The 25,345-nt window shown below is 44.3% G+C and overlaps 1 protein-coding gene across 1 annotated transcript in view; it reads left to right on the top strand.

Annotated features, from left to right (window-relative positions):
* The window catches only part of LOC132456135 (netrin receptor UNC5D-like), a 145,013-nt gene that overhangs the window by 86,030 nt on the left and 33,638 nt on the right, over positions 1–25,345 (top strand). Inside the window, exons 3-6 of the mRNA XM_060050361.1 lie at positions 5,363–5,506; positions 5,756–5,859; positions 19,380–19,554; positions 19,807–19,974. Of these exons, the coding sequence (XP_059906344.1) occupies positions 5,363–5,506; positions 5,756–5,859; positions 19,380–19,554; positions 19,807–19,974 (591 nt within the window). The remainder of the gene's footprint in view (positions 1–5,362; positions 5,507–5,755; positions 5,860–19,379; positions 19,555–19,806; positions 19,975–25,345) is intronic.

The following is a 25,345-nucleotide window of genomic DNA, read 5'->3' as shown; positions in this document are numbered from 1 at the left end:
ACATATTAATATTAAAGTGCGATTTTTGGCAGAGATAATTTTACACCAATGAGGACTTATTTATGAATGAATATGTTGATTTGAGGTAATAAATGACTTAAAATGTTACACAGTGTCCCTTTAATGTTGGGCCACGTTTTTCAGTTTTGCGACATCATTGAATGATGATGTATGTGAGCCCTTTGCAATGATAAAAATACTGACCATTCATGTGGCTGTTTGAGCATGGAAAACATGAAATCAATGTATGTTGGTTCAAATAACATACCGTACATAGGTTATGATTCAGGACGATTTTTTAGGTAGTGGCCATCCCCAAAATGCACCAGAATACAGGAAATCATATCTACCAAATTCAAAATTGTGTAGCTTCTCTCAGCTCACGTTAAGTTGAAGTGTGCAGTCATGTGGCCCTCTGATGGTTATGATGAAAAATGTGGCCCTCTTTATCATGAAAGTTGCCCATCCCAGTATTAGATGCTGCAAATATCCTTCAGGGACTCCAAACATATGTAACACAGATATTTCCCTACAAATGTGTGAGATATTTCAGATATTTCTAAATTTTGAAGGATCTATGCTGCCCGGCAATGTTTCAATGTTTTTTATAACAGAGATAACATGATTTATAAGATAGACATCCATCCATCCATTACTCTGGCAATGATATATGGAGTTTGACACACACTGGAAATGCTGTGTGTGCTGCGTATGATCACATATGAAACAAGGTCACATGTGGGGTTGTGTTGCTTTGTACGCAGTTGTCGAAGCTGAAAAAAGGACGCCACACACACAATTTTTGCATAACAACTCTTTAGAAAGAAGATTGTCTGCTTATGTCAACTTCAAACATCGATTGTATTTGAGTCATGGTCCTTTGTTTTGGTTGAGACTAAACAAAGTGCAGAATAGAGTGGATGAGGATGAAGTGCCATTGGCAGGCTATTTCGACTTGTGTGACGCCATAAACCTTGGATGCTTGATCGTGGTTGAAAACGCTGGGATGTTTTGAACTGGCGGCGTGTGGATGTTGCAAGGCTGTTTTCAGTGTGGTAAGCCCACTTCCCCCCCATAAAAGAAAGCCCCATTGAAACCCTTGCTGTGTTACCAGGCGCTTTCATGATTCACATATTTCACTATTTATAAAGGATCATAGTATCAAAACAAACTCACCAAATGCAGTGTGAGTTCAGAACTACATGATCAAAAGGTCAATATGGATGTGTTTTTCAAATACAATATTGTCGATTATATTTCCTCATCCTTGTCCAATTGGTAAGCCTTTTGATGCCAGCAGACTGGCTCGCCACACACACACACACACACACACACACACACACACACACACACACACACACACACACACACACACACACACTGGAAACTGACTGCCGCTAATACATTTTTACGGATGATTTTAGGAAGAAGTGTAAAGCCATAGAGGGACTTTGGACTAAAGCCTATACTGTCCGAGTCGAGTTTACAGGAAAAAAGTTGACAAGCGGTCCAAAAATAGCCCGTCCAAGCCTTGAAGTGCAGTATATCAAAGCACTTTTTCCAAATGTACAAAGTAAACGACTAATCCGACAAACAACATTAGAGTCACGAGGTTAGAAGTGAGATATCCCGAGCCAACGGGAGGATATTCTGGGTGAAGTCCTCGTTTCAGGGCGCCGTGATGAGAGGGAGTGTTGGGATGGTGAGGCTCAACACCACCGCCACGGCGGGTGAGATATGGCAGGACAGGAAGGTGGAGGCGGCGCGTAGAGGTGCGTGCAGGGGTGGGGGTTTGGGTGTGGGGTGAGGGTGGGGGGTTCAGGCATCCGCCCACCACCGAAAAGTAGATGTTCGGATGAAGAGATAGGAGGAAGAGGAGGAGGAGGAGGAAAGAGATAGGGGGGCCGGGGAGGACTGGGACTTGGAGTGATGGCTCCTGCAGAGTCTTTTGATGGAGAGATAGAATGGGAAGGAGGGCTGAACGGGGGGTAGAGGAGAGATAAGGCAACAGAGGAGAAGGAGTGGAGGAGAGAGGAGTCGTGGCTCGTGGGAGTCCACCGCTGGGCGCTTCGATTACATCCAACGCTCCCAGAGTAATCCCCCGCCCCCAGCCCAGAGTGGACCGGAGGAGACGGGGAGCCTGTGTGTGTGTGTGTGTGTGTGTGTGTGTGTGTGTGTGTGTGTGTGTGTGTGTGTGTGTGTGTGTGTGTGTGTGTGTGTGTGTGTGTGTGTGTGTGTGTGTGTGTGTGTGTGTGTGTGTGTGGGTGAAATCAACTTTTCGTAACAATGTATTTTCTGTATGTATCTGTTTCTGTATGTAGAATGCAACATACAGTTGCATACTGAATATTTAAGTAGCAGTGTATCAGATTGCGCCCCTCCCAGTGAGACAGACAGGACACATCCAGAACTTGTGTCAACTGTCAGTGGCTGGGCAACTGCGTGACGCTACCTAGCCTAGCTCGGCCCTCTGGGTGGCGTGAGTGGGAGGGGCTCCAGGAGCGTCGATAGTACGATTATTGTAAACAAAGAGAGATACGTGGGGTCAATGTGTTCCCGGGGCTGGCTGCTGGGGGGAGGATGGCTCGAAGTGCGGAACACAGGCAGCCGTACTCAGAGTGGATTTAGTGGAAGACTCAGCAACAGAGAGAGATTGGGAGCGGAGTGAGTGGGAGAGGGGGGGGGGGGGGAGGGAGGGGAGGGAGATGGGCTGAAGTGAGTGTGAGAGGGAGGGGGGAGGGATGGGGGGAGTGAGCGAGGTGGGGAGAGGGGTGAAGAAAATAAATCGAGGGGGGAAACAGGGAAACAGGTTCAAGAAAGGTGGAGCAATAAGTAGAGAGAGAGAGAAAGAAAGAAAGACAGAGAGGTGGAAAATAATGGTGAGAGGGAGAAAAAGGGCCGAGGCAAGGTACTATGCGGGCGATCAAGGAGAACCAGGGCATTAGTGTATCTCTTTGCACACACAAAAAGCTCCCCTTTCCTCCTGGAGTGGGAGTGTTGGAGATGGAGTGAAGAGCAGAGGCGAGGGAGCCAGGTGGAGAGTTAAGGGTGGAGGAAGCGTCCTCTAAGCCAGCGATCAGGTTTCCTGGCGCTGTTTCCTGAGCCATGGGCCTTCGGGTGGGGGTGGGTAGGGGGGTAGGTGGGAGAATCAGAACCAAAAAATGCCGGGGAGAAAAAATGGAAAAAAATCTATAGATTTTCCTTGGACAACCAAAGAAAGTATGGGTTGGTTGATGAGATCCCTCCCTCGTTCTCTTTCCGTTTTTGTGTTGAATTGAGTTATCATGGGGAAATGATTATATATTATTTTGTTGAGCGACAGGATTTATGGAAGTCACACAGCTTGTTTTTGTCCTCCTCTCTTTCATCGGCGTATTAAACCTGCCCTTCACTCAGGAAAACGTTGGTCGGAGGAGGAACTTCTGCCTGTCTTTGTCTAGTCTACACCATGGTTGTTTCTCTCACACACACACACACACGTACACGATACGCACACACAAACACACACACACACACACACACACATAAATGACTAACAGATGGCACATTATTTCCTGTGACCTCTAGCATTCATAATCATGTAGAACGTAAAGCTATTGGTACATTCATAACTCAGTGTTTGTAATCCCAGAGCGAGGGACAGGGCCCGCTCCCCCTAAAAGGATAAGTCCCAACACACTTCTAGGTCAGCCATATGTTAAAAGGCTTATTCTGTTCTGACCTCACAACCATCATCACTGGCTCGCTGTACCATTTTAAGAGGGGAGATTGACAATATACAGAATATTCTCAAAACCCGATTTACTGAGTTGGATCTTCATAGGAGACTAGTCGAGTCAAGTGTATCGCGTGTTTCTTGAGAGAAAAACAATTAGCTTAATGGCTGCGCCCTGCGATTAGCATTCTCCTCGTTTTCCTGGGATTTTTATTCTAATAAGTCGGCAGCGCATTAAGAGATGAAACGATGTTTAGAGCGTATCTTGTTTCTGTAATTTAACACATTTAACACATTAGGTGGACAAAATGTAGAAGGGATGTGTTTTGATCGTCAGGGAAATTTGATTGGTTGTTTTAATTGATTGGCCATTAGATCCATGGACTGTTTAAATGGGTCAGAAACATACAGAAACAAACGGAGCTTGAACACCGAGAACACACCTGGACATAATGAGTCGTTAACACAGGTGACGGCCGTTTCGTTAACGAGGACACACGGGGAGAGCTAGAGGTCAGGGAGTTCCTGGAAATGATGCACGGAAGTATCAGCTGATGGAAACATGGAATCACTTGGATTTTGTGTTGCTTTTGCTAACATTGAACCAACTCTGCTTGGTTAAAGGGTAATTCCGGTGTAAAATGAATTTGGGATATGTTTTGTATGATAACAAGTTGAAACCTTCGTTTTGGAGCACAAAAAACGCATGTAGACGCTTTCTTCAGTTGGCTGTTTTTAGCCGATTCTATCAAACGCTATAACCTTGGAACGATGGAGGCACTGGTTATGGTAAAAACTAAATCGCTGTTTTAAACCACTTAAAAGGCTAAAAGTAGCCCGACACTTCTTTGGTAGTATAATATGGGTCTTAACATATAAAACGAGGCATTGAGAGCTTTGTGAGTGTACAGATTGTTTATTAAAAAGGACATTTTATACACACAATACCATCAGTAGATCACCCGACGACGCCATTTTGTTTTTAAGACTCAATAAGTAGATTGGCGAACACAGAGCTTGCGTGTTGCTGACGGATGTCACAATCTCTGTGTTCGTCAATCTACCTATTCCTATCATGCGATCCGTATGGCATTTACAAAAGTGGTAAGCGTACGTTCGTATGTCTCCCGCGCACACCTTACACATCTCCATCAGTTTGGGGGTCCTTGGCCTGGAAAACCTTGAAGACCCCTGGTTTAGACCAATCATGTCGCTTGAGGCGGGGATCTGTAAGCCAGTAATCGGTGAACAGGAACACAAACCCGGCCAGCACTAATAAAGTTCTCCTGGTGGAAAAGACAATTACGATTAAGCATCCTGTCCAGACACCGACATTGTTCGTTAAAGCGTCTGTAAAGCCTCTAATCAACCCTGGGTGGACTGGCCACTGTAGAAACATACTCCTTAAAATCCTCTAAGCTCCAGTCCCTCGCGAACGTTCCAAATAATTTTCTCTTCTCTTCCGTACTGTACAGACTGCGATTTATTGTATCACCTTCTTCTGACAAATGTACTTTTTGTGAGTCGCTTTGGATAAAAGCGTCAATGTACATTTTTTCGGTAGAAGATCTCTCGTCACAGAACGATGCGTAACTCTGCCCCTTTCAGTCATTGGCTTCCGGCTCGACTCTGTCCTTCTCCATCCAGGGGTGAAGTTCCGCGAGGTCCTGATTAACGTGTCGCGGCAGCAGGTGGAGGACTTCCACGGGCCCGAGGACTTCTGGTGTCTGTGTGTCGCCTGGAGCCACCTGGGGACGTCCAAGAGCCGCAAGGCCAGCGTCCGCATCGCATGTGAGTGGAGTCTGTCTGTCTGTCTGTCTGTCTGTCTGTCTGTCTGTCTGTCTGTCTGTCTGTCTGTCTGTGTCTCTGTGTGTGTGTGTGTGTGTGTGTGTGTGTGTGTGTGTGTGTGTGTGTGTGTGTGTGTGTGTGTGTGTGTGTGTGTGTGTGTGTGTGTGTGTGTGTGTGTGTGTGTGTGTGTGTGTGCGTGTGTCCTGATAAGTGGTGTCCCCTGACTCGCTCTGCTCTGCTGTTTCCTTCCAGACCTGAGGAAGAACTTTGAGCAGGACCCCCAGGGCACCGAGGTGCCTCTTAAGGGCATGATCGTGCTGCACTGCCGGCCCCCAGAGGGCGTGCCATTGGCCGAGGTAGGGCCCCTCCCCTTTCTCCCCTACCTCCCCTCCCTCCCCCAACCCCCCCACACCCTACACCCTCAACCTCAACCTCATGTGTTCTCACATGATTGTGTACATAAAATCAATAGCTCGGCTGGGTTTGATTCATTTTTATTGACCGGTTTAAGCACCTCATTATATCTAATGCTACAAACACAAACACACACGCACACGCACCCATACACATAAGCACACACCCTCTCCACCCTACAGTTAGTTAAGACCAATCAGCTTCAAAAGTACAATGTCACCTTTTCACCCTCCTCCCCAGGACACACTAGGAATAGATCAGTAATATATCAGTAATGTAGATCATATAAGTAATATGGTGATATTTTCGGTCATATAGTAATACTAGTTCTGCAGTATTATACCACGGTCTGCGGGAATACTCGATTCTGATTGGATGCAGGGTGTGCATTAACTCCTGATATACGGACACCTGGACAAGTAGTTCCGTCAAATTGTCTGTTTACCGTTCTCAATTAATGCGCTAGCTGGCGTATTGTCTCTAAAATAGTAGTAACCATAGCAATGGGAAACAAAACAAAGCTCAGCGGACTATAATACCTCCCGCTACCTCCCGTTCTAAAGTCGTAGCTATGGTCCGTCCTAATTACTGGAGGAGTGAACAACGTTTCCGTTGCATGAGAACCCAACGGGCGTGTAATGGTGGTTCCGGGTATTAGTCGGACCCTCAGGCGTAACCAGGGAAACAAATGTATGTTTTGTGGAAAACTTTATATTCAGATTGTAAAACGCATGAAAATATAAATTAATGGTCTTAATTTGGTCACCGTTGGTAAGTGACCGTGGTATAAGCGGGATAATGCCCTTCGAGGTGTCCATTATCAGGAATTAATGGACGACGTGGAGGCGTGAACCGTCCGACGCGAAGCGGAGGACGGTTGCCTCCGCGAAGTCGGGCATTATCCCTTACATATATCAGTAATACACTAATATGTCAGTAATATAGTAATACGTCAGTAATATAGTATCATAGTAATATGTCAGTAATATAGTAATATGTCAGTAATATACCGTTAGTGATATTGAAACCAAAAGCATTTTAGGTTTTGCAGCAGAGAGGACGTGTCGCAAAAATGTATTGAGCTGGATCTGTGTGTCTCTCTCTTGATCCCCCACTACCTACATATTACTTTCCCTTGTCATCATCTCTCGCCCTCTCTCCCTCTCTCTCTCCCATTTTCTCCACCTCACTCTTAACCTTTCGCTCCCTTATTCTCTCTACTTATTTCTTCTCCTCTCTTACACCCTGTCTATCTCTGTCTCTCTCTCTCTCTGTGTCTCTCTCTCTCTCTCGATGTCTCTCTCTCTCTCTCTCTCTCTCTCGGTGTCTCTCTCTCTCTCTGTGTCTCTCTCTCTCTCTCTCGGTGTCTCTCTCTCTCTCGGTGTCTCTCTCTCTCTCTCTCTCTCTCTCTCTCTCTCTCTCTCTCTCTCTCTCTCTCTCTCTCTCTCTCTCTCTCTCTCTCTCTCTCTCTATTAAAACAATAATGGCATTGGTAGCTGTGTGGATTTTGAAACAAAAAGCGACTATATTAAAATGCTCCGCAGTGAGCTTCTCCATATAGCCGGCTCTCCATCTGTCTCCGGATGCATTCTCAAAGATGAATCAGACTGCTTCCTTGTTGTTTGTGTGTGTGTCTGTTTGTAATGAAAGATTCACAACGCACAAATGGAGTACTGGTGTACACCCCCCCCCCCCCTAACCCTGACCACCCAATAGTACAACACCTCATGCATCATTCATAGAAATTCATAGAAACTAGGCCAACAAAGACAATGTTTTCGGTACATAATGCAACAACAAATATGTGCCTTCTCTGTGTATTGCCATAGCAACGCCCAGAATAAGTAATGTAGGCTTTTCTAACCTCCCGCCCACACTTGTCTGAGGGTGTCTGAGACGTGGATACTGTGGGAGTGGATCAGGCAGCTCTGGGACAGTGGGGAGAGGGGGAACAGGAATCTTAACAAACAGTCGGAGAACAAGGACGAATATGCAATGTTTTGGGGCAGGATAATGTAGGACACTGGTTCCCGACCTTGGGGTCGGGACCCTACTCTTGTCCCCTGAGATGCACATGGGATCACGGGGGATTGCCAACCTTAGCCTTAGATATTTGATGATCCATTATAGCAAACCTTTTTATTCTCAAAAAAACCTCCTAAGAAGTAACTGCCTATTGATTCCTAGCCAGGAGCGAATTGCCTCTAATCACTTACTGTGTGGAGGAGCGATGCGATGAACTACAAGGACGTAGATGTTATAATTGGTTTTTTTTTGAGGTAAAACAATCTGTGTTCACAAAAGTTGAAGTTGGGGTCGCAAACATTTCCAGAACTAGAATTGGGGTCATGGGCCAAAAAACTGTTGGGAAGCCTTGGTGTGGCTGTTTCACTCCCAGCTGAAGGGTTCTGGGTTTGATGTATTCTCAACTGTTGTCACAGTGTAGCGTGCTTTGGATACAAGTGTCTGCTAAATGACTCCATAGTAGTGTGAGTCCTTCAGAGTCCTCTACATTCAAAGACAGGTTTATTGTTTTTGTTCAGGTTCTGGCATCTGTTGCAGCGCACGGTGATTTGTTTAATTGCTAAACTTTATTTGAGCCCATGACACTGCAGATTTCTTACTTTGCTTATTTTGTTCCAGGGTGTTGCATCTGTTGTAGCATTGTGATTATTTGTTGAAATGCTCAACACAACTACACAACGGTCGACTGGATCACTTATTTTTTTACAGATGTTAGTTTTTCTACTATTATTTAGTTATTTCGGCCAGAAGCTAACACAGCCACTTTTTATTTATTATTTTTTTTCTGGCATATAAATTCTGTCATTTCGCTGCTCTACCTGCTGTTGTTCTCAAGGGAAACCAAATCAAACCGCAGGGAAACAGGGATACAGCCTGGTCACGGAGAGGAGAGTCTTGGCTAAACCAACTAATATTATGCTGCCAACATAATTATGTCATGGTTCTGGGTGTGTGGGTGGGTTGTGGGTTGTGGGTTGGGGGTGTGGGGGGGGGTTAGGTGTCAGTACTCACTGGCATGTTTAGGGAAATGAAGCCGGAGACAATGGCGTTACCAGTCATGCTATTGATAGAGGTAATAATCCCAACGTCAGTGAGACGCAGGTTGGGGATAATGCATCGCCCTCTGAACAGATGAATTCTGCATTTTGGAGCATTTTTGGTTTGCACAAAGACCCAAAGATGGCGGAATCTCTTCGACTGACTGCACCTTTTATGGCAGCGGAGTGAAACAATAGACCCCGGGATGCGTGATGATTCAGTTAAATAGTTGGAGGAGCCGTCACAGTGGCAGCAGGGAGAGTTTCAAGGTTTATTAATAAAGCGCTCTCTCTCTCTCTCTCTCTCTCTCTCTCTCTCTCTCTCTCTCTCTCTCTCTCTCTCTCTCTCTCTCTCTCTCTCTCTCTCTCTCACCCTCTGTGTTCTCCCCTTTACAGATATGATATGAGAAAAAATCAATCAGGACAACTGTATTTATATCGGGCATTTCAAAGTGGCTTTAGTAAAGAGAGAATGAATTGAATGCATAGGTTTGTATATGTTTTTATGCAAACTTTGAGTGTAATCGTCATGCTCATTACTCTCAATGAGCCTCCTCTATGACCACCCACCAAAAGAAAAACTAACAAACATCAGTTTCCATCCATTAAACCCTCATTACCAGGCGTGGGGTTTTGCACCCTAAAGGGATTCATCATTAATAAATTCTTCCCTAAGTTCACCCAAAGCACTTCAAATGTAATTATGATGTGATGAACACAAACATTTCCTCAGACGGGTGGGGGGATGGGATTTCACCCCAAGGACACAGAGAAGATTGTGACCCATCCTGACGTGGTTCAGAGTGCCCTCCTGGTGTCATTCAGATTGGCTGGATTTGTTGATCTGATTTCATGAAACTCATAGCAACATGGGGGTGGGTGGTGCGAGTGAGTGTGTGTGTGTGTGTGTGTGTGTGTGTGTGTGTGTGTGTGTGTGTGTGTGTGTGTGTGTGTGTGTGTGTGTGTGTGTGTGTGTGTGTGTGTGTGTGTGTGTGTGTGTGTGAGATGTACGATTTGGAGAAGGCAGAGCGGGTGGGGACGGGGTGGGGCGTATGAACTAATGAAACCCCCCAGTTTGGATTGAGATGAATGGAGCAACAGGAAAAAACGCAATCTCACCATACGTATGTAATTACCTTCCTGTCACTTCCACTTCCATTCCAACAGAACGGAGGCAGCGACTTTGGGCCCACAGTCATGGAGTTATTAATTATTATCCTCCCACCAGGAAAAAGGTCATTATTCAGACGTTTTTTGGCAGCGAAGCCTCGCCTTGTTTGTCAAGGTGAAGCTACAACACAGGCTTGTACAAAAACTGCATATACTAGCATTAGTTCACATCGCTTTGTACCAGATTCCAATAATAATACTACTAGTATTAAACTATATGTTAGCTATTTCGGACCCAAAGGCCTAATCACAGATTTTGGGGCCGGATTCTGGATTTCAGAAACCATTATTTTGCAGAACGATTGTGTATTGTTGTGTGTTAGCTACCACTTGTAGCGACCCAACCGGGCTATGAGCGAGGTTAACAGGTCCTGCTGTCTATCGTTTGAACCCATCCAGAACCAGAACCCCTGTAGGCTGCTGTTCCCCAGCAAAGCCAGCGGCAACTATCACGTTGTGGTGCATACACGCCAACTTCTTGACACAGATGTTTGATTACAAAAAGTACTCATTTATTTCATAGGGTCATCATTTCCGTGTCCCTCCCTGAACACTACAATGTAATTTCTTTATTTATTCACACAAAATATACAAAATCACTTATTGTCACTTACTTGGATACACTAAAGTTTAAGTTTATCCAATCGCATCAAATCTCATCGATTATTCTGCTGATCAAACCCAGTCGCACTGAATCCTTTAAAACTGAAGCACCCCCGGTGTGTCGTATCGGTGCCGCTGTAATCGAGGTGTGTATCAAATCGATTTAGAGGAGGATGGCACATCCCTACTAACTAGTGAAACTGTCACTAGAAAGACTCTCAAGGAAGGCTGCGTCATCATCCCACCTCAAACGACACAGACATGAGAGCGGCCTGTTTGTGTTGTGTGTGTGGCCGCCGGCTCATCAACCCTTGCTTCTATCTGAAGTGGAGGAAATTTACAAATTAAGATAATCAGTCTTCTATTCCTCCATCGGCCTTTGGATACGGCCATTTGCATACTCCCGAATGTTTTAATTTTTTTATGAAGACACCGGCATGCAAGAATCAGTTCAGAGTGTAGGCTACAAACGCGATTAACTATTTACAAGTGCCAACATATTCTTTATTTTGCTGACCACTTGTTTTTTATCCCGACAAAAGCCTCGTATGGACAGTTCCTCTGGGTCTCTCTAGTAGATCGCACCATCTTTCAACGTCTTTGTTTAATACGACTTCATCACCTTCTCTCACATGATCAGCAGCTCGCGGATTTCACTTTCTCTCCAGTTAGAACTGCTCGCGATCATATTGCTGCGTTGTCTCTGTGGAGACAGTGCAGCAACACCACGACCCAAGCCCTCCCCTCCCCAATCGTACTTACAGGTGTCAAACGGACTTGGGCATGGTACAGATGGCCTAGTGTGAGCGCGCCCTCAGGCTGCTTTGGGGGGGGGGGGCTCACATTCATAAGGGACCACACCCCTAATGGGCCCTACACGACTGTTTCCACTGTGGTGCAATAGATTGCTCATGGGTCACGATAGTTTGGGATTCATCATAACAATTTCTGATATATTTGATTTGTTATGTGGGTCATTGTATGGAGGCCATTTAAGTCAATGTTAGATAAATAATTTGTCAATGAATAAATATGGCTATTAAATAAATAATGTGTTTTGTTACAATGCAGAAAAAATATATATTTTGAGGAATAAATTCTATAGCAATTTATACCAACAGGTGTGAGTGTGATAAGCCATTACAAGCCAGTTGAAATCCGTCCTTTTCCTGTGCATTATTGACATCATAAGTGGGTAATGGCTTTTAATGGCTAATCACACTCACACCTGAGGGGTATTCCACAAAGCCGGTTTTATCACATAACTGGATAAGTTAACCCAGGGTTTGCTGTAACCCTAGGTTTTCCGTTCCAAAATGAACACAGTATGTTAGTTACTATAGAAACATATGCTCTGAATCCTACATGGTCGGAGAAGGTTTTGCGCAGGTTAAGTTTCGAAGATAACCCGGTTTTGCGCAGGGTATTTAAATTGTTTACATTAATTAGACCACGGCTCGACATATCGTCCTTTCCGGAGGACTTTTTGCTGGCGAGATATCGTTTTTCACATGATTCTTTGATATATTTAAATAGCCTTCTCCAACCCTACATTGCAAATGTTACCAATCGTTGATCTGCCCTCAGTTCACTACAAACAATTTCCATAGCTCTCCATTTTTTTGCGACGGGTAGCTTTTTTACAGTGTAGGAGATGCTGAGCACATAGGAAAAGCTAAGGTCTGCCGCTCAGTGCCTAAAGTCTGTCTTAAGCTGAAACGGTTGTTGTGTAACTTCATTGTTTTTCCAGGCCATAAACCCACGAGACGCATTAAAATGGAGTTTCACCAACTTGCAGGTCAGCATTATCTACTTTAAGTGTTCCCAAATGGCACCGGAATTATCCTTGTTGTTGACTTTTCATCTGGGTGTGCCCATAACGGCCCCATCTATGAATGAGGCTGATTATGTGAACAGGAAAGGCTATCACAGTATAAATGTTCAGGTAAGTATACACAGCCTATATTGGCTATTTCCAATATATCCATGATGGTTTGTTAATCGCTGTCGATCTTTTTTTCTTTTCTTTTTTTTTCTTTTTTCATTACTAGATGATATGTGATGCTTCCCACATGATCATGAATGTAGAGGCATCATGGCCTGGTTCAGGCCATGATGCCAGGATGTATTGTGAATCCAATTTGAGCCGTAAATTTCAACAGGATGCGTTGCATTATGAACATATCATAGACCTCATATAATTGTTGTGCTTGTGCAAGATAGCTCAAAGTTTGTATTTGATCGCAGGGCATTTCGATGGGTATCTCCTAGGAGATCGAGGGTATCCACGCCTCCCGACGCTCATCACCCCGTACCCTAATCCCGCTCCTGGACCATAAACGACATTTAACCGGGCACACAGCAGAACCCGCGTTAAAATCGAAAATACATTCGGGATATTGAAGTCCAGACTCCAATGCCTACGTGGACTAGGAGTTTGTCCGGAACGGGCATGCGATATAAATGTTGCATGCGCCGTCCTCCACAATATAGCCACCCTGTGCAAAGAGATGCCTCCCCCCTTTGACCCTTTCCTCGAGGAGGAACACATTCCGCAAATGGATGTAAGGGCTTGACAAAGGATGCGAGACCACATTTGAAGAAATAATTTCAATTAAAAATAAAAACAACACACCAAACACTGTTTTCATCCTTCATTTTTATTCTTTAGTTGCTGAGGGAGGAAAAATAATATAATTACTACCTTGAATAGCAATATCATGTCCACTTTGAATTTCTGCCCAACCTCCTTTTTTACCTCTATCAGCAGCTTCGTGTACTCCATCTCCAAATCAGCCTTAGCGATTTCCAGCTGAAGATGGACACGGCATAATTCTTTAGTCGTCAACTGAAATAGAGGAAAATATTGTTTTAACATTCAAGCGACATACTTACCAATAAAGTAAGTGAGTAGCCTAGGGATATGTCTTACGTGCTCATATTGTGACCTTGATGTACCCACCGCTTCCTCGACCAGTCTGTTAAGAGACAAGTGAGTTTGAGAACACTGTTTGTTTAGTTTAATCGTCAATAATGACTTGGAACTGGCAAGAAAAAGCTAGGCCTACCGCAGTTCTTTCAGGTGACCCATCCATGGCAATATTTTCATCGGCCTCCTGTCATACAAAGAGCAATTATAGGCCTATTGGCTTAGTAGTTTGAGATGCGCTTACAACAGAAATGATAGGCCTAAAAATTAGGCCTACCAGACTTACAGAAACTGGAGGATGTTCAGTCGTAGCCGGCTCCATTAAAAGTAATACTCCGTCTTGATCTGTGAAGTAGATTAATTAGTCACGTTTTGGAATAGAGCCACTTATACAGCAGGCATACAACAAACATGGGGTTTTCTACCCTGCTACAAAAGAACATTTGGAACATTTGCGCTGTGACACGCACACGGTTTGCATGTGTTCAAAGACATACAAAAATTAAAATACAGAAAACCTACATTTAACCAGTGGGTTGACGGTGGATGGAGATGGCCCCAGACTCTCTGAGGAGGTACCTCCAGGTACAAATAGGAGGAGTGACAAATAGGCCGCCTATGATATGACTTTTTAAATGCCGGACTGACAAATATGTAGGACGATGGTGGGAAAAAATTACCAGTTTATACAACGTTTTTGTATTTCATTTTTATTTCAATGATCGTTTGGGGGCCGTCGGATTACATCGTTATCGATAACAGATTATGGAATGTTAAGAAAGCTTAACTGAGATAGGCAACGAATAGATTCATAGTTCACATATTTAGGATAGTGCTTTTACCATGACACTTACGAATTTACGCGGTCAGCTATCCTCCGCCAGGCTGTATTTCTCTGTATGGCACATGCTTTAGTGTTACCTTTCCTCAGTATCACTACCTTTTTCTCATCGTAACTCTCCAGGAGAACCTGGAGGTCGAGATCGGGGTTGATCAGTTGATTGAACTAATGCATCACCGGTGCTGTGGAACCGACAGCTCTGGGTTAGTCGGCACAGGGTCAATCAACCTAGAGTTCAGCGTCAACTCTGTGTTTATTAAACCTCCGTTCGTGGAATACCCCTATGGTGATAAAGTAGGGGCCCTTTAAAGAAACCCTTACTGGCTCCAAAATACCTCGAAGATTCACTTTGGATACCAGAGTGTGCTAAACACAAAAGTAAAAGAAAAACTCAAACACACAAGTAGAAAGAACATCAAACCTAGCCTTGGTAGCACTCAGAGGGAGGGAGGAGACGCAGAAGAGGATAAAACGGGCTCTAAAGCGTGTGGGAGGCGTTGCCTTTGAGGATAGGTGACTCGCCTGGCAGTGTGAGGGTTGCTGGTTCGAATCACGTGGCAAGGTCGACACCTCCGTCGATGTGCAACTCTGTGTGTGGTTAATGTGAGCGGGTGACTGCGAGGGCATCCATTGTGAAGCACTCCGGGCTCCCATGAGGTTAGACTTTATAAATGCAATCCAAAAATCACAAAATACATAGTGTATGAAATAATGGATCCAATCCACGAGAGAGAGACTTGTGACAGCGCAGCAGAGATCAGCCAGAGGGTCGTTGAACGCTGGAGGAGGGGGAGATGGAGGACAGCTGGGCGACGCCTCTCTGGCGCGTTGGACTCCGTTAACCAGCTGGACGTCAGTGGAAGTGACTCGCGGTGTCTCCGCAGCTCCTCACAATGTCACCACGGCAGACCTGGAACCCAAAGAACACCTTAAACCTGAACCGGGCCGCCTTCGACCCCAGGACATGTCAAAACCCTCTTTCATACCGACCCCCAGACGAGCATCAAAAGGTCGCTGGAACAGTTGGTTCTCGATGGATTTGTAAAGAGACTAAATTACTGTGGTAAAAGGCACTCCCCACGCTCCCAAAAAGCCAGAGTAAACACGGCATCACAGGAAGTAGTGTTTGTTTTGGACGGAGCCGGGGAGTCTCATGAAGTGTCAAACCGACGTGATGAGTTGGTGAGGGTGCAAACGAATCCTCAGGGGAGCTCCGGCATATCTTTAATCATAGATGGAGCATAAATATGAAAGACATGTTCCCCCCCCCCCCCCGCTGAGGATTTTTTTTTGTGTTTCCAAAATATTGTATACAGTGTCCTTTACCCTGAAGCATTTTGACATGTACCATGGACGAGAACCCTTGCACAAGTGTGTGTGTGTGTGTGTGTGTGTGTGTGTGTGTGTGTGTGTGTGTGTGTGTGTGTGTGTGTGTGTGTGTGTGTGTGTGTGTGTGTGTGTGTGTGTGTGGTTGTGGTTGTATGTCTGTCAGTCTGTCTGTCTGTGACTATGCGTCTGTGTGTGTGTTTGTGTCTGTTTTTGGTTGTGTCTCATGTGTGTGTGGGGTTGTGTGTTTGTGTGTGTGTGTGTGTTTTTTTTTGTGTACGTGTGTGTGCTTTTGCGTGCAGCAGATTATTGCTTTATTAATATTTGGTTAGAATGATTTAGTTTTGTCAGTAACCCCTGATGGGGTATGGGCTCTTCAGCGAGAAATAATCATGTTTTATACTCGATAGCAGAATTAACGATAACTCCCCCCGACGATCAATAATCTAAACAGTAATTTTGTAAATCCAATCCTGAAGCTTAGGAGTTAGAAGGATGTTGTTTCATCTTGTGATTGTAGGGGGACTCAATCTTTGTGTTTCTACGAGGTGGATTATATTTTAAACCTCCGTCCTAATACCCGTAAAACAATGATTCTCTCTTTTTACAGAGCGATTGAGCGGCTTTGAAACGATTCCTCGCTTCTTAAACAATGCAGCGTTCTGTCTGGTGCCACACAAGGCCTCATCTGAGTGTCTGTTCAATATTGAATATAGGTCAGTGCCTCTGTGTGCATGCCATATTAACGCCGGGAAAGAAAAGGCTTGTAAGTAGAATGACTTTGTGTCTCAGGCCCGTGGTTCATGAAAGTCATGAGGTCTCGGTCTCCTTACTGGATTTTAACAACTCTGAAGGTACTGAGCTTCCCGTTATTATTTACAAAGAAAGAGCTGCAAAGCGAGGTTTGTTTGGAAGACAAAACACATGTAGCTCCTCAATTGCGTGTCAGACATTTAATAACCTTAAATATTTAATTTGCATTTGGAGGATGTTTCTCTGAGTGATTATTTTGAAACAGTCGGTTACTAATTACAATGATTGCTTCATCAAATTATTTTAATCATGTATCTTCCCACCGACAATATCATTTCTTAATGTATTCACCGTCTCCAAGGCAACATGTTCATCTGTGTATCGCAAAGTTAACTATTAGCTTGCACAAGTTGGATGTCACAAGAAACTATGATTAGTGCACATCTTAGCCTCGCCCAGAAAAGCTAGCGTTTTGGTAGCAATGGATCGACAAATCACTGGGACTCAAATGAATAATCACAAATAACAAAAAAAACATTTGAAACGGACCAGTGGAGCTGTTTGAATGAGTGGTGGGTAGCTTAGAGAGTGATGTCAGTGGAAAGATTATGTTGATTTAATGTATCCCCACCACTAACTGTAAATATTTATCAAAACATAAATTTGGCACAAAACAGTTTCAAACGAGATTTGTACCATCGCCCCTTGTGTTGTTTATCCTCTCCGAACACGTATGAGATGTCAGAGAGCCGGGGGACACATTCCAATTCAGATGTATTATTGAAATACATCAGCTCCATGTAGCACTTGACGTTGTAATCGTTGCTCTTCCATATAAACGTACAGTGAGGGGGGGGGAACAAAGTAGTGAGAAACGATCAGAGGAGTCAATATGGACATTTTGTTGATGTTCCGTGATGACAGTTAGATATACGACAGCTTCCACAGCATCTGTCAGAGAGGAGTGGAGAAGGGGGGGGGGGGGGGGGGGGGATGGGTGGGGAAGTTTGAATGTGCAAACGGAGGTTATAAATAAACGGTGGCTGGGGAGGGAGAGAGGGAACTGCACGGAGGGAGCCCGCCCGCACGACTATCAATGACTGAGAAGAAGAAGGAAATTAAAGGCCTGATGAAAGACTTGTTGGCCCATCAGAAGAAGAAAACAGAAGCCGGACACTTGTGACAACACGCCCCCTGATTTATTGATTTCACAGCTACATTTTTCTTTCTGGGTGCGAAAGAGCAAAGCAATCTCGGAGCATTTTGGCTGCTGTTATGGTCCCTCGGCAAATAGACGCTCCCCGGCACGCACCCCTGCACACACACAAGCACAGACACACACACACAACAGACAGGGAGCACACACACAAACACAAGGAACTCACACAGAACATACATGCACACACACACATGTAAACAAACATGAACACACACACACACACACACACACACACACACACACACACACACACACACACACACACACACACACACACACACACACACACACACACACACACACGTACACAGGGAGCACACACACCTACACAAAGATCAGGAAACAAACACACACGCGCGTTTCACGCACATAACCAACAGGCATACGCACACACATGTAAGCCCACACTGCCACACACATGCACACATCCACGCCGATTCTCTCCCTCTTACACACACACACACACGCAAACAATCTGTCACAAACAATCTGTCACAGACAATTCTACCCTAAACTACACACACGCGCGCGCCTCGAGAATAATGTTGACTTTTTAATCCTCAAACACACAGCCATAAATCAACAGTCCCCCCCCCCCTCCCCTAACCCCCCCCCCCCCCCCCCCCCCCTGGAGCCCAAAGTCAGCCTCCTCAATGAAAGGCTCAGGCCAACAACGCACTAATAGCAATTCACAGAGCCAGTCAGGCAAGCGGAGCAGCGGCCAGCGGAGCGTTCCTCCGTTTGTAATTCCTAATTACATTCACTCACTAGAGCCGCTGCTGAATTAGTAATGGAAGGAGATCTGACCCACGCCCAGCCCTCCTAATGCCCACGGTTCAGTTACGTCAGACAGATTACCGCCGGCTTCTGTCTTGCCTCTAAAAGACAAATGTAAATTTAACATTTACATTTTGAAGGAATTTATCCCCACAATGTTTTACGTGTTCAGAAATGTGTTTTACTTTGGATTTAGTCTCCCGAAATAGAATTTAGGTTCCCGCCTAGTCTGAGGAAGACAAGCTGAAAGCCGGCTGAACTCGGAGTTTCACTTCCATCACTTCATAATTTCTTTTTTGGTTTCATGTAGGCTAGCTGGAGGCGGGGATCTGTGAGCGTGTAATTGGTGAACACAAACCCGGCCAGCAGTATTAAACTGTTGTAAACACAGTGTGGACGGGCCACTGTAGAAATACAGATTTGAAAAGCTTCAACCACTTGCGGGATTGAGTTTTCCTCTGTACAAACAAAACAGGAGACAAGGCCTACCTTGACTACAGTCCACGCCCGGTTCATTTCTAACCAATCAGGGCATCTCTTCCCTATTTGTTAAAGGGAATCCATCTTTCCTGTCAATCAAATATGACCACAGGTGAATGAAGGTGAATGAACGCAAGACTTCTCAACGGCGGAAGTGGACGGGGCGTTTATTTAGGTTGTTTGTTTGCAAAATCTTGCTCTCTTCTGCTCTTTCCCGCTCTCTCTTGCTTTAACTACCCTCATATCTCACCGACTGCAGCTTTAACAGTGTTCTCCGTCCACCCCATCTCTGCTGTCTGCAGGTAGCCTGGCTGAAGAACGACGAACCGCTGAACACGGACGCTAAGGTCGGCTCGAGAGCCGACCACAACCTCATCATCTCTGATGCCCGCCTGTCTGACTCGGGCAACTACACCTGCCTGGCGAGCAACATCGTTGCCAAGCGGCGCAGCGCCAACGCCGCCGTGGTCGTTTACGGTGAGCTAGGTTAGCTGGAGGCAAGATATTAGCTTAATTTTGTCGTTTGAAATGCAAATCCAAAAACGCTTACAAAATCTGATAAACAAAAGCGCATTACGGGAAAACATTGAAAACACACAACCCAAATGCAAAAGGAACGACACAAATACAAAAGTCAGTAAATACAACAAAACACAAATATGATGAAAATACATACATTTTCCACATATCATAACCTTAACCCATTTGTTTGTGTGTTTTTGTTCCCAGTGAACGGCGGCTGGTCTCTGTGGACCGACTGGTCGCTGTGTAACGTGCGCTGTGGGCGGGGCTTGCAGAAGCGGTCGCGCACCTGCACCAACCCAGCGCCACTTAACGGGGGGGCCTTCTGCGAGGGCATGTCGGTGCAGAAGAGCACCTGCAGCACACTCTGTCCAGGTGAGCTCCACCACACACACTCTGTCCAGATGAGCTCCACACACTCTATCCAGGTGAGCTTCACCACACAGTAAGGAGAGGTCAACCACACACCATGTCTTATTAAGCACGATAAAGAAGTGTTGTGCAGTAAAATGACCGTAACATTACAAGATGCTGTAGGTCAAATGTACAAGCTAATGTTTTAATGAAATGTTTTAGAAATGGCATCACCATCCGTCAGCTATCAGTGAGTGAAATGCGATGTGAGAATATCCGTTGGGAGCTGACTGTTCCATATCTTCCGTGATTGGTTTGAGGTAGCCATCTTGCCTGTCATCACAGATTCATGAAATGCTTCACTTACCACTGGTGGAGAAATTAAGGGATGTTGGTTGTTTGGTTCAAAATCTTGTTCTCTACTTTACATCTCTCAATTCTTACCAAGAGCAGCTTGGTAAGGTAAAAAAAACACTATAAACGCATATGTCATGTAGATTTAACATCGCCACAACTTTAGTGGCACCCACCGCCAAAGAAAATAAGAAAATATGGGGAATCGAACAAGCCAGTGAATATTGAATCACAGAACTGTTCACAGTGAAACTGCACAAAAGGCTTTTAGTTTATTCTCCCCACCTGGGAAGAAATGCTGCGTCAGCAGAGCGGTTGTTCATTAGTCGGAGTGAGGTATGTTTCCACATGACCCATCTCTCCTGCACCCCATCGCTGGGTGCCCCTTCTTCCTCTCCCCCCTATATTGAACTTGTGGTCATTTGACCGTGGACAAAGTCTCACTCTGTAGGTTACTGTAGGACGAATGGGAGGAGAACGAAGAGTTATAAGATGGAGGGGCGAGGGGGGAAAGCGTACAGATGAAATAGAAAGAAAACAAGCAGAGAGAGAGAGAGAGAGAGAGCAAGAGAGAGAGCAAGAGAGAGAGACAGAGACAGAGACAGTGAGAGTGAGAGTGAGAGTGAGAGAGAGAGAGAGAGAGAGAGAGGCTTAAAGTTGTGAAAGTGCTGAGGAGGAGAGCCAGATATCTAATCCTCAACGTAATCTGCACTTTCCATGTGTGTGTTTCCAGACCGATAGCCCTGACTTTGTGTTATCAGCCAGCTTGTGCATAAGAAAACTACAGTGGGAGATAGAGAGAAAAGGGCTACTTTTATAAACAATCCTCCTACTTTCCCTCAAACCAAAACCGCTCTCTCTCTCTTTCAGAGGGATTCTGTTCCCACCCCTGAATGTATTTCTTTTTTTCCTTTTTCTTTCTTTCTTTCTTTAGTTTGTTTGTTTGTTCGTCCGTTCCTTCTTTTCGCACAACAGAAAAATTTGCATTTAGATTAACAAGTAGAAAGAGGGGTGGATCTTTATGGAATCGTCAAGGTGGAGAGGAGGCTTGATGAAACATGACACAATCAAAGTGACTTTGTGTTAAAGTTCAGCCGGATGGTGTAACATTGTATACAGACCCTCTCCTGTGAGAGGGAGAGGGGAAGAAACAGCATATTTTGCCGGGGGGTTGAAGGAAAGGTGGCCGGGCGCACTACAGTACCACAGGAAGCTGTACAAAGAGAGGTTGTAGCTTCTAATTTAGGCTTGGTCCGGCTGCTTTTGTAAGCAAGCTGTGCACGTTTGTGCTCTGTCAGAGGTTTGGAAAGGATCTATTCGATCTCATTTCCAACCCTTCTCTCTCTCTCTCTACCTCTCTCTCTTGCTCGCTCTCTCTCTCTCACATTGGCTCACTCGTTCACTCACTCTCTCTGAAGTTGGTCCTTCGTCGTTCGCCCTTTCCATCTCTTCCCCTTCTCTTCCCTTTTCATCACTTGTGTGAAACGTTCCCAGTTTTGTTGAAAGTCACACAGCCATGGAAAATTCCTTCGCTTTGGGAACAGCTAATCCGTTATGGTTAAGCAGATGGACACAACTCCATTTTATGGCCCCTCCATTTGTTTGGATGGAAGAAACAATTTTCTAGTCAATTAATGTAAATTTCTACAGTATAAATAACATCAATATATCATAAAGATGTTCGCATGTATGTGTATGCATACATTATTGAGTATGTTTATAAGGAACTAATCCTGTCTCACAAATTAGTCTTTCACCAAGGTTTGTGATGCAATGAATTATGTATATTCATATACAGTATTTATACTATGTCATATTCTAACCTAAATATAGTTTTTAATTCAATAAAGAAAATACAGTTTCATTACTCTAGTCAGCAATGAATATGAGAACATGAATATATACTTAATAGTGGTGTTTATGGACAAATGCCTGTTTACATGGATATCGATTGGCTTATATTCTGTGACTCACAATTCTTTCAACTCTTGTTTCGCTCCAAATAGCGATAGCTAAACCCAACAATCTGAGCAATTGGCAAAAACCAAAAGATTCCTCTCCACAAATGGTTTTCAACCAACCAAAATACTCCAAAGTCATATCCCTTCTTCTTCTTCTTCTTCTTCTTCTTCTTCTTCTTCTTCTTCTTCTTCTTCTTCTTCTTCTTATACCCTCGTATAAAGCTAGTACCTCGCTAGAGATGTTCCGATAAAATTTTTCCTTCCCCATACCAATTCCGATACCTGAACTTGAGTATGTTTTTTTTAGGGGGGAATATATGTCAGCTGTATACTACTAACCCTGTTTGGATGTGAAATTATTGCTATCATTGTTGTATGTCCTGGCTCAGGTTAAACCCTTTGTGAAAACACGAACAAATACAGCATCTAGCATTGAAACTACTAATAGCACTTGTTTTTATTGAAGGGTTCTACTATGTGACAGGAATGTTTATTCGGGTAACTGGCTGTCAACGAAAACTACAAATTTTCAACTCTGCTAAATAACAAAAATGTAATGTAAATATATGTACAGATAATTAATTCTACATAACTTTCTTGAATAATCTAGTGTGCCTGAAAAAGAAGTTATTTTTCAGTCAACCTAGATCGTTTAACATTCTAATTTCAAATTATAATAATGCATTTGTACTTGTGAACAAGTACAAATAGATGCTTCACAAGCGTGAGCATCTATGTTTTTCCGATTTAGTAGCTCGAAGGCACAAAGTTCGGAGATCACACGTTTGCCACTCCCGACTTCCCACCCCAAACCGTTAACGAACGCAGCATAACCCACCGCGCGTGTTTGTGATTATCTTTGCCTGTGTAGTAAATGAGCTAGTCAAATGCATCGGATCGGCACATAGACCAGCTGACTCACCGATTTCCAATACTATGCATTATCTGAGGAATTTTTACTTCCAACACTAGGCAGTATTGGAGGAATTTTGAGGGGCAATACTGCAGTATCTGAGCAATTCTTCCTTGAACAACTTTATACCTCACCACACACACAGGACAAACTGCTTGCCTACCTGCAGTTTGCTACCACTGGTCAGGTGTCAGGGTTCGCTGTGGCCCGACCCTAATTTCCGCTAGAGACAGAAAACAGACCGGCCTAACCACTGGAGCCTCGCTCCCCCACTGACTCCTTTCAATAGTAATCATCTCCAACCAGTTCCCTCTCACCACTCCCAAAACAACATAAAGAAGAACCTTCCTCTAGTAACTCTAAAATTCACTCTCTGAAAATTCCCTCTATTCTCTCTCTCAGTCTCTCTCTTTCTCTCCGTCTCTATCCCTCTCTGTCTCTGTTTCTGTCTCTCTCTGTCTCTGTCTTTGTCTCTCTCTTTCTCTGTCTCTCGCTGTCTCTCTCTCTCTCTCTCTCTCTGTCTCTCTCTCTGTCTGTCTGTCTGCCTCTGTCTCTGTCTGTCTGTCTCTGTCTCTGTCTCTGTCTCTGTCTCTGTCTCTGTCTCTCTCTCTGGATCACCATCCATCTCATGATCAATTATCTGCCTGGATAAATTCGGAGATGTGGTTGTCAAGATTCAAATGAGCTGCTGTCACATGACGAAATGGCCAGTAATTGCCAGTTTAAAAAAGTCATAAAGAATTTTGATTGACTGCATGCATGTACAAGCCGTTCGTTAGTTTCTGAATCATTTCAGATGTTAAATAACTCCTGGGAAGGTTCATATAAGCCAAATGCCGTCAATTACATTAAGTCGCTTGTCGGCTGTCAAATAAATTATTCATTTATATTTTTTATTATAGCTACTGGTTTCCTGGTGGTTCTTTGAAGAGCGTAATAGTCCTTAAATACAAATAAAAGAATTGTGGATTGGATCGGAGAGCATGTAATTAAAGATTACTTTGTGCACCCCCCTGTTTAACACACAGATGGTTTACCCCAGGAAGGCTTTACCATGACTTGATTTACTAGGTAGAGTTAATTGGTTAACATGATTCATGCACAAACTTTTGTCTTGTTGGCTTGAAATGAAGGGAAATATTACATGAACCAACCATGCACTGTCAGAAAATGATAGAATATGAACTTTTTATGTGCAATAGATAAACAGCAAGTACTCCTTGAAGCCTCTGCTAGGGTTAACTCAATACGTCCTGAATGTATGTACGTGTAAATATGTATGAACGTTTGTATGTATGTTCAATTGTTTGTGTGTGTATGCATGTATGTATTTTTGTATGTAATGAAGCGATGAAGGAGACAAAAGTGGCAGTAACACTGATATGCAGCCGGCACACCGAACATTTTTACCCCATCGGTGGAGCAAGGCCCTCTGCTTTTCTTAATGTGAAGCAGACCTCTGATGAGTCACATTGTTGGCGTTTCCATCGCCAAAAGTTGGGCAACGTCCCGAATGAACGCGCTGAGACTACATCTTTTTAGAAACTCCTTTGTTGGGTTACCAAGCGGTCTGAAAGGGTGGCGAAAACGTGGAGCGACACACAGAGTTATTCTGAAATCACTTTAGAAATATCCCGTTTGGTATGACCAGGTCACTGATATCTTTGCAACTCAAACAGCGAGTAGGATTGACTATAAATGAAGTCCCTCAATCTTAATTGGCTTAACACCATGACCAACATTCTGAAACATCCATTAACATCCACATTTGACTCAAACAATGTTAGGCTTATAGCCGATGTAAATAGTTGGGAAATTATGTTCTTGTTGTTCTTTTGATTGTTTGTTACTCTGACTGTTCTGTTTGATATTGTTATGTATTTAAAGCACATAAGCTGCCCCAACATAGCCACTAGGAAGCAGGATCGAACACACAAGCTGCCTTACCCCCACATAGCCACTAGGTAGCAGGATCGAACACATAAGCTGCAATAACTACTCCAGCCACAGATGGCAGCACCTTTAGACAGGTGAGGAGGGCGGAGCAATTACGTCACACCGGCCACGCCCACTTCACATAGGCCACGCCCACTTGATAGAAACCAGCGCGGAGTTCAGATTGAGGAGAGAGGTGATAGGCAGACCCGCGGAGAGACTCGGGCCT

Source organism: Gadus macrocephalus, chromosome 4 (assembly GCF_031168955.1).
Source record: "Gadus macrocephalus chromosome 4, ASM3116895v1".
Classification (NCBI taxonomy): Eukaryota; Metazoa; Chordata; class Actinopteri; order Gadiformes; family Gadidae; genus Gadus; species Gadus macrocephalus.
Note: the sequence above shows the minus strand (reverse complement) of the source record. Positions and strands in the feature narration are given on the sequence as shown.